Source organism: Cherax quadricarinatus, chromosome 49, assembly GCF_038502225.1.
Source record: "Cherax quadricarinatus isolate ZL_2023a chromosome 49, ASM3850222v1, whole genome shotgun sequence".
NCBI lineage: Eukaryota > Metazoa > Arthropoda > Malacostraca > Decapoda > Parastacidae > Cherax > Cherax quadricarinatus.
The window spans coordinates 25,417,437-25,428,536 of record NC_091340.1 but is presented as its reverse complement, the minus strand read 5'-3'; the positions used below and the strand labels follow the sequence as shown (position 1 = coordinate 25,428,536).

Genomic DNA, 11,100 nt, shown 5'->3' with positions numbered 1-11,100 from the left:
GGGAAGGAAGGTGAGGTAGGGGTCGTCCTCGAAAGGGTTGGAGAGAGGGGGTAAAGGAGGTTTTGTGGGCAAGGGGCTTGGACTTCCAGCAAGCGTGCATGAGCATGTTAGATAGGAGTGAATGGAGACGAATGGTACTTGGGACCTGACGATCTGTTGGAGTGTGAGCAGGGTAATATTTAGTGAAGGGATTCAGGGAAACCGGTTATTTTCAAATAGTCGGACTTGAGTCCTGGAAATGGGAAGTACAATACCTGCACTTTAAAGGAGGGGTTTGGGATATTGGCAGTTTGGAGGGATATGTTGTGTATCTTTATATGTATATGCTTCTAAACTGTTGTACTCTGAGCACCTCTGCAAAAACAGTGATTATGTGTGAGTGTGGTGAAAGTGTTGAATGATAATGAAAGCATTTTCTTTTTGGGGATTTTCTTTCTTTTTTGGGTCACCCTGCCTCGGTGGGAGATGGCCGACTTGTTGAAAAAAAAAAAAATTCATTATGTCCTGTTTAAGGGCAATGTGTGGTGTAAATATTATGCAGAAAATTCGGAGTGTGGAAATTAGGAAAAGGTGTGGAGTTAATAAAAGTATTAGTCAGAGGGCAGAAGAGGGGTTGTTGAGGTGGTTTGGTCATTTAGAGAGAATGAATCAAAGTAGAATGACATGGAAAGCATATAAATCTATAGGGGAAGGAAGGTGGGGTAGGGGTCGTCCTCGAAAGGGTTGGAGAGAGGGGGTAAAGGAGGTTTTGTGGGCGAGGGGCTTGGACTTCCAGCAAACGTGCGTGAGCGTGTTAGATAGGAGTGAATGGAGAGGAATGGTACTTGGGACCTGACGATCTGTTGGAGTGTGAGCAGGGTAATATTTAGTGAAGGGATTCAGGGAAACCGGTTATTTTCATATAGTCGGACTTGAGTCCTGGAAATGGGAAGTACAATGCCTGCACTTTAAAGGAGGGGTTTGGGATATTGGCAGTTTGGAGGGATATGTTGTGTATCTTTATACGTATATGTTTCTAAACTGTTGTACTCTGAGCACCTCTGCAAAAACAGTGATAATGTGTGTGGTGAAAGTGTTGAATGATGATGAAAGTATTTTCTTTGGGGATTTTCTTTCTTTTTTGGGTCACCCTGCCTCGGTGGGAGACGGCCGACTTGTTGAAAAAAAAAATATCATTACAGTGATCATTATAATTGTGATAAGTAAGAATGTTATGCTAATGATAATTATAATGACTGTGATGATTGTGATATATAGAATGTTTCACCAGTAGGAGGCCCTGGTACTCCCATAGTTGGTACTCCCATAGTTGGTACTCTCATAGTTGGTACTCCCATAGTTGGTACTCCCATAGTTGGTACTCCCATAGTTGGTACTCCCATAGTTGGTACTCCCATAGTTGGTACTCCCATAGTTGGTACTCCCATAGTTGCTACTCCCATAGTTGCTACTCCCATAGTTGCTACTCCCATAGTTGCTACTCCAGTAGTTGGTACTCCCATAGTTGGTACCCCCATAGTTGGTACTTCTGTAGTTGGTACTCCCATAGTTGGTACTCCCATAGTTGGTACTCCCATAGTTGGTACTCCCATAGTTGGTACTCCCACAGCTGGTACTCCCATAGTTGGTACTCCCATAGCTGGTACTCCCATAGTTGATACTCCTGTAGTTGATACTCCCGTGGTTGGTACTCCCATAGTTGCAACCATCTAGTGAATGAAACAGCCTCTAGTTACCACAATCATTATAATTATCATCTGATGATTATATGATGATTATATAATGATGTGAATGATGAAAGAAGAGAGTTTTAGGTGAAATATTTATTATTGTGTACATTAAGTCACTGTACAGTACATTAAGTCAGTGTACAGTACATTAAGTCAGTGTACAGTACACTGTCACTGCACAGCACATTAAGTCACTGTACAGTACATTTAGTCACTGTACAGTACATTAAGTCACTGTACAGTACATTAAGTCAGTGTACAGTACACTGTCACTGCACAGCACATTAAGTTACTGTACAGTACATTAAGTTACTGTACAGTACATTAAGTTACTGCACAGCACATTAAGTCACTGTACAGTACATTAAGTTACTGCACAGCACATTAAGTCACTGTACAGTGCATTAAGTTACTGTACAGTACATTAAGTTACTGTACAGTACATTAAGTTACTGTACAGTACATTAAGTTACTGTACAGTACATTAAGTTACTGTACAGTACATTAAGTTACTGTACAGTACATTAAGTTACTGTACAGTACATTAAGTTACTGTACAGTACATTAAGTCACTGTACAGTACATTAAGTTACTGTACAATACATTAAGTTACTGTACAGTACATTAAGTTACTGTACAGTACATTAAGTTACTGTACAGTACATTAAGTTACTGTACAGTACATTAAGTTACTGTACAGTATGTTGTCTCTGTACAATACATTAAGTTATCATACAGTACATTGTCACTATACAGTACATTAAGTCATTGTACAGTACATTAAATCACAGTACAGTACTGTCACTGTATATTAAGTCACCATACAATACATTATGTCACTGTACAGTACACTATATGGTGAAATTAACATTATACATAATGTCACACCACTAAGGTGACATTATACATGATGTCACACCACTAAGGTGACATTATACATGATGTCACACCACTAAGGTGACATTATACATGATGTCACACCACTAAGGTGACATTATACATGATGTCACACCACTAAGGTTACATTATACATGATACAAGGTAGAAGACAAACAACACATATATAATGATAGCAGACATCACACATATAAAATGAATGATAGCAGACATCATACATATAAAATGAATGATAGCAGACATCATACATATAAAATGAATGATAGCAGACATCATACATATAAAATGAATGACAGAGGACACATTATATAAAATGAATGATAGATGGCACATTATATATACATATACATAAATGATAGAAGACACATTATACATATATAATGAATAAAATAGTTGCGATTAAGAAGCATTATACATATAGACCGGAGCAAATGTTACAATAAAAACACTGAACACTACAATGAACACATCACACTAGGAACTGTCAGCAGTGGTACACATAGGTGTGTACATGTGTACAACAGGTGGAGACTGCACACACACACATTACACCATAACCCAAGCATTAAACCCATAAGGGTCATCAGTTATACTGCATCATCATGATCATCAGTTATACTGCATCATCATGATCATCAGTTATACTGCATCATCATGATCATCAATTATACTGCATCATCATGATCATCAATTATACTGCATCATCATGTGTGGTTTAGAAGATGGATGGCTCAAGACCACTGGGCAATGGAGGTAAAGTAAGTGATCATTATATAATGATACAGTGTATCACCAATAATGATACACTGTATCATCAATATATAATGTCTTTCATAACTTTGTTGTAATTGTCAAGTACAGTAAAGCCTCTGTATAATGCACTAATGGGGCAACTGTCCACATATCCATTAAATGATAAAAAGTACTATGTAAAGTACTCTACTGTACACCTAACATAGTACCATACACACAATGTATCATCATATTACAATAAACATTGAAAATAAAAAGTTAAAAGTACAATTTAACCAACTGATTTTGTCCATTATTTTAGTAGTCTGTTATATTGAGGTTCATTATACAGAGAGCTTACAGGTAATGTATCAAATGTTTATTAAATTCATTAATATTATTTCACTTCTTCATGAAGTTCCATGTGTTTTATTAGTTCTGATTTGTAAGTAAAGTCTTGAAGACATCTGGTACATTTATATGGCTTCTCTCCTGTGTGAATTCTCATGTGTTTAATTAGGTCCGACTTATAAGCAATGTCTTTCAGACATACTGAGCACTGATATGGTTTTTCGCCTGTGTGAACTCTCATGTGTGTCATCAGATTTGATTTACTTACAAAGTCCTTAAGACATTCTGGACACTGATATGGCTTCTCACCTGTATGAGTTCTCATGTGTGTTATGAGATTGGATTTTGTTATGAAATCTTTCAGACATTCTGAACACTGGTATGGTTTTTCTCCTGAATGGAGCTTCATGTGAAGTATTAGAGACGATTTTCGTGAAAACGCTTTTACACACTCTAGGCACTGATAGGGTTTCTCCCCTTTGTGAACTTTCATGTGTATTGTTAGAGATGACGTTTGTGAGAAACCTTTCAGACACTCTGGACACTTGAACGGCTTCTCTCCAGTGTGAACTCTCGTGTGTTTTACAAGATCTGATTTTGAGGAGAAGTCCTTTAGGCACACTGAGCAGTGATGAGGCTTCTCGGTAGCATGAACCTTCATGTGCGACATTAGGTTTGATCTATTTAGAAAGTCTTTCAAACACTGGGAACACTGGTATGGTCTCTCTCCTGTATGGACTCCCATGTGAAGCATTAGATTGGATTTCCGCGAGAAGTTTTTCAGACACAATGTGCATCGGAACGGTTTCTCTCCCGTGTGAATGGTCCTGTGTCGTTCAAGATGCGCTTTCTGTGAAAATTCTTTAGAGCACTCTGGACATTGGTATGGTTTTTCTCCTGTATGAATCTTCTTGTGAAGTATTAGAGATGACTTTTGTGAAAAATCTTTCAAGCACTCTGAACATTTATAGGGTTTCTCTCCTGTGTGAACTCTCATGTGAAGTGTCAGAGATGATTTAGCAGAGAACACTTTTGGACAAACTAAACAGTGATATGGTTTCTCCCCTGTATGAACTCTCATATGCGTTATGAGATTTGATTTATAAATGAAGTCTTTGTGACACACTGAACACTGGTATGGTTTCTCCCCAGTATGAACTCTCAAGTGCAGTATTAGAGATGATTTTCGTGAAAATGCCTTCAAACATTCTGAACACTCGTAATGTTTCTCTTCTGAGTGAACTTTCATGTGAAGTATTAGAGATGATTTCTGTGAAAAAGATTTCAAACATTCTGAACACTGGTATGGTTTTTCTCCTGTGTGAATCCTCATGTGTATCCTAAGATAAGATTTAGTTGAAAACTCTTTTAAACATTCTAAACATTGATGGTGTTTACCCCGCATATGAACTCTCATGTGACGTATTAGATGAGTTTTACACGGATAGTCGTTCATACACAATAAACACCGATGTGTTTTCTCACTTATATCTTTTATATGATGCATTATCGTTGTTATATATACTGAATTTATTTACACACAGTATGCCAGAATGTTTAAAATGTTTTGTTTACACCTTGTGCATTGTAATTATAGTCTGACTATATCGCATAAATACAGCTTCTAACAACCTATACTATGTAAATTAGTGACCATGAATCTGTACCACATAAATTAACATGCTTTATCCTGATAACTGAAGTATAGATCATGCAAATTCAAACTGAAATAACATTTAAGTATGCAACTTTTGCCTGACCTTCATTAATAATAAACTGTTACATTAGGACACCACAAGTATAATTAATTCAATGTCATTAATGGTCATTATTTTTAAAAGTACACAGCTTAATTATGAGTGTAGTAATTTTCGTGATTTACAATGTATAAAGACATGAGCTGGGTACTGCTAGTGTCAGTATAACACTTCTTGAAAACATGAGCTGGGTACTGCCAGTGCCAGTATAACACTCTTCTTGAAGACATAAGCTGAGTACTGCCAGTGTTAGTATAGCACTTCTTGAAGACATGAGCTGGGTACTGCTAGGGTCAGTATAATGCTTCTTGAAGACATGAGCTGGGAGAAGGAAAGAATGAAACATTTACAACATTTATATTCCACAAATGTAAATGATTAAGACACATGTGCAACAACTGGGTATCTTTATTGTTGAAATGTTTCATCTATGCAGTGGGCTTCTTCAGTCAGATATAGGAGTAGTGGCAATGTAAAGATGATGATAGCTGTCCATCAACCTTGGAGAAATAGTTTGAGGTGGTCAGTCCCTTAGCCTGGAGAAGAGTTCAGCTCCATGACCTGAAACAATATGGAGCTGAAGCATGAGACTGGAATCTTAAATACTATCGAAGGTGAGGAGGAAGCTCTCGAAGACAATGCAGGGGACGGGGTTCACTAGTAGAAGAAAGAAGACAAGAATTGTGGAGCACTTCAGCAAGCCTACTGGAATGCTAGGGAAGTCCCTTTGGACCTGCTGTCTATAATATAGTCTCCTCTGTATTTTATTAATGAAGCCTACTAGTAGAAGCAATGTTTCAACAATAAAGATACATGTAGTCAATTATTGCACATGCATCTTATCATCACCATGTCAGTATTTTATACCATTTTCAACACACAAATGTAAAATATCTTTGCTTCTTCAAGTACTCTCACAATTTAACTTCAAGTACACTGACAATTCCTAGCTGTTTTGCGAAATTCCCTCACAACATATATAACATAACACAGGTACATGTTATGTTGTATATGTTGTACTGTACTAGTATATCTCTTACACAGAAGTCAGTGTACAAATTTTCATATGTAAATTTTTTCCTGTGTATTATATAATGTTTGGAGTATACCATAAACTTAGTTGAAGGCTAGATTCAAGGCAGAACATACCCTTGTATACCCAAGCACCAATTTAGGGTACAAGAGTGTTTTATTTTAATACAATAATCTTTATTTCTATCCCATAATTATTATAAATATTTTTTTATAGGGAAATTAGTTTACTGAGTACACCAGGTAAAGTGTATGGTAGGGTTATTATTGAAAGAATTAGAGGTAAGACAGAGAGCAGGATTGCAGAACAACAAGGAGACTTTAGAATGGGGAGGGGATATGTAGACCAAGTGTTTACATTGAAGCACATAAGTGAACAATATTTAGACAAAGGTAGGTAAATTTTTGTTGTATTTATGGATTTAGAAAAGGCATATGATAGGGTAGATAGGGAAGCAATGTGGCTGATGTTGCAATTGTATGGAATTGGATGCAAGTTATTAAATGCTGTAAAGAGTTTTTATGAGGATAATGAGGCTCAGGTTAGGATGTGTAGGAGAGGGGGAGATTACCTTCCAGTAAAAGTAGGCCTCAGACAGGAATGTGTCATGTCACCATGGTTGTTTAACATATTTATGAAGCAAATGCTAGGGTGTTGAGGAGAGGGGTGGGATTAAATGATGGCGAATCAAATACAAAATGGGAATTGACACAGTTACTTTTTGCTGATGATACTGTGCTTTTGGCAGATTCTAAATAGATGTTGCAAAGGTTAGTTGACGAGTCTAGGAGGGTGTGTAAAGGAAGAAAGTTGAAAGTGAATATAGATAAGAGGAAGGTGATGAAGGCATCAAATCAGTTAGGTCAAGAAAAATTGGATATCACATTGGAGGGAGGAAGTATGGAAGAAGTGAATGTGTTCAGATATTTGGGAGTAGACTTGTCAGCAGATGGGTTCATGAAGAACAAGTTAAACCATAGAACTGATGAAGAAAAAAAGGTGGGTGGTACACTAAGGTATCTGTGGAGAAAAAGAACATTATTCATGGAGGCATAGAAGAGAATATAAGAGAGTATAGTGGTAACAACACTCTTATATGAGTGTGAAGCATGGGTTGTGAATGTTGCAGTGAGAAGGAGGCTGGAGGCAGTGGAGATGCCGTGTCTAAGGTCAATGTGTGGTGTGAATATTATGCAGAGAATTAGTAGTGTGGAAATTAGGAGGAGGTGTGGAGTTACTAAAAGTATTATTCAGAGGGATGAAGAGGGGTTGTTGGGGTGGTTTGGTCATTTAGAGAGGATGGAGCTAAGTCAGATGACTTGAAGGGTGCATAAATCTGTAAGGGTGTATAAATCTTTTACCCCTTCCATCCGAGAGAAGGATGAAAGGGGTAAAAGAGGTTATGTGTGTACAAGTGGCTTGGATATACAACAGGCATAAGTGAGCATGTTAGATAAGAGTGGAGACAAATGGTTTTTGGAACTTGATGAGCTGTTGGAGTGTGAGTTGAGTAATATTTTGTGAAAGGATTCAGGGAAATCAGTTAGCCAGACTTGAGTCCTGGAGGTGGAATGCACAATGCCTGCACTTTAAGGGAAGGGTTTGAAATATTGGCTGTTTGGAGTGACATCTAAACTATCATATCTGCACGTCCTCTATAAAGCCAGTGATTATGTGTGAATGATGGTGAAAGTTTTGAATAATGGTGAAAGTGTTTATTCTTTTTTTGGGTCACCCTGCGGTGGTGGGATATGGCCATCATGTTCTTAAAAAATACTTTAAATACATCAGCTATTGCCGAGGCAGGGCGACACAAGAAAAAGCACCTTCATCATCACTCACTCTATCACTGTCTTGCCAAAGGTGTGCCAATACTACAGTTCAAAAACTGCAACATATTAACATTATTGTTGTATAGAAACCCGAGGTTACCAACACACAAGTACTGCTAAGGCTTAATGGCACCCTTCAGGAGTATTCCTGGAGGGTGTTCCAAGGGTCAATGCCCTGCGGCCCAGTCTGTGATCAGGCCTCGTGGTGGATCAGGGACTGATCAACCAGGCTGTTACTGCTGGCTGCACACACAAACCAATGTAGCAACAACAGCCTGACTGGTCAGGTACCGGCTTTAGGTGCCTGTCCAGTGCCTTCTTGAAGACAGCCAGGGGTCTATTGGTAATCCCCCTTATGTATGCTGGGAGGCAGTTGAATAGTCTTGGGCCCCTGACACTTATTGTGTTGTCTCTTATCGTGCTAATGGCGCCTCTACTTTTCATTGCGGGAATGTTGCATCGTCTGCGTTATTAACCCTCCCGAGTTAATAACCCGGTAATATTAACCCTCAAGGGTTAATAACCTGGGTTATTAATCCCAGATTAATAATCCCAGGTTAATAACCCGGGATTATTAACCCGGGTTAATCCCAGGTTAATAACCCAGGATTATTAACCCTCCCAGGATTATTAACCCTCCCAGGTTAATAACCCGGGATTATCAACCCTCCCGGGTTAATAACCCGGGATTATTAACCCTCCCAGGTTAATAACCCAGGATTATTAACCATCCCAGGCTAATAACCCGGGATTATTAACCCTCCCAGGTTAATAACCCGGGATTATTAACCCTCCCAGGTTAATAACCCGGGATTATTAACCCTCCCAGGTTAATAACCCGGGATTATTAACCCTCCCAGGTTAATAACCCGGGATTATTAGCCCTCCCAGGCTAATAACCCGGGATTATTAACCCTCCCAGGCTAATAACCCGGGATTATTAACTCTCCCGGGTTAATAATGCCATCTTAAGACAATATTGACCAGCACACAAGTAACTCAGTTTTCTGACGCCATTAATGATGTTTTACTACTGAATATTATTATATTAACCCTCCGTCATCTCCCACCTCAAGCTGACCACAATAATTAATCAATAATATTCATATAATCACAATAATTAAGGTAATAATTGAGTCACCTGCAGCCAATGTTGTTGTTGTGGTTGTTAAGGGCTCAGATGTTCTGAGTCGTACTAGCTTGAGATAAGATTTTATTATTATTATTATGATAATAATAATAATAATAATAATAATAATAATAATAATAATAATAATAATAATAATAATAATAATAATAATAATAATATCTTTATTTACTACCAGTACATGTACAATGTATACAGACCATAGCTGACATCAATGACATACTACTATGTAGAAGGTCCCTTGTTACCTGGAGTTTACCTGGAGAGAGTTCCGGGGGTCAACGCCCCCGCGGCCCGGTCTGTGACCAGGCCTCCTGGTGGATCAGAGCCTGGTCAACCAGGCTGTTACTGCTGGTTGCACGCAAACCAACGTACGAGCCACAGCCCGGCTGATCAGGAACCGAGCATTTCAGGTAAATTAGGTCAGATTTGTCCCAGGATGCGACCCATATAAGTCCACTAACACCCAGGTACCTACTTTATTGATGGGGAACATAGACAACCGGTGTAAGGAAACACGCCTAATGCTTCAACCCTCGCCGGGAATCGAACCCGGATACCTCACCGTGTGAAGTGAAAGCTTTTGCCAGCAGGTTATAGGATCGAACCACGGACTTATTCTTCTTCTTCTGTTGGGTTTCAGGGCCACTGACAGCATACGCCGTATTGAGCCCGGCCGTCCAGTGCTAGGAGAAGGAATATCGACCAAAGTGGTAGAATGTCTTGACTAATAAATCGAACAACGGACACTCAGTGTGTGAAGCGAGAGCTTTACCTACCAGGTAACGGCTTAAATCACCCTCATGTAGTAGATAGGCTTAAGCCTCATTAACCAACCTTACTCAAAATCCATAGGATGAAAAGCATTTCGATCATCTGCAATAAACTGTTATACATAGGAAAAACAGAGTCACTTGTTTGCACAGAACTGCTTAATGCCTCAAATGATGTAGTGGAAGTTTTAGCAGTAAAGGTCGAGAACCAAAACCTAGTCATTGTGGTAGTCTACAAGCCTCCGGATGCAACATCCCTGCAATTCCAGGAACAGCTGTTAAAAATTGACCACTGTCTGGAAAATCTTCCAGCTCCTGCACCCAACATCTTGCTCCTGGGGGATTTCAACTTAAGGCACCTAAAATGGAGGAATATAGCAAATAATATTGTTGCAGTAATAACACCAGGAGGCAGCTCTGATGAAAACTCACACTCACACGAGCTTTTAAATCTCTGCACAAAATTCAATTTAAACCAGCAAATAATAGAGCCTACTAGACTGGAGAATACACTAGACCTCATCTTCACTAACAATGATGATCTAATAAGAAATGTCACCATATCAAAAACAATATACTCAGATCACAACATAATTGAGGTTCAGACATGTATGTGTGGAGCCCCAGACCGACAAAATGAGACTAGTCACGAGGGAGCATTCACCAAATTCAACTTCAATAACAGAAAACATAAAGTGGGACCAAGTAAACCAAGTCCTAACCGATATAAGCTGGGAAGATATGCTAAGCAACACAGACCCCAACTTATGCCTAGAACAGATTAACTTGGTGGCACTCGATGTATGCACAAGGCTTATTCCTCTAAGAAAAAGGAGTAGATGTAAAAT

General features: G+C 38.8%; 1 protein-coding gene across 1 annotated transcript; it reads right to left on the bottom strand.

Moving 5' to 3' along the window:
* Positions 1–3,754: 3,754 nt before the first annotated feature.
* Positions 3,755–9,522, bottom strand: LOC128697044 (zinc finger protein 271-like). The gene is made up of 2 exons (XM_070095270.1): positions 9,474–9,522; positions 3,755–5,788 (listed from the first exon to the last, which is right to left on the bottom strand). The coding sequence occupies exon 2, from the start codon at positions 5,215–5,217 to the stop codon at positions 3,757–3,759; it is 1,461 nt and encodes a 486-aa protein (XP_069951371.1). The 5' UTR covers positions 5,218–5,788; positions 9,474–9,522; the 3' UTR covers positions 3,755–3,756.
* Between the last annotated feature and the right edge of the window lie 1,578 nt (positions 9,523–11,100).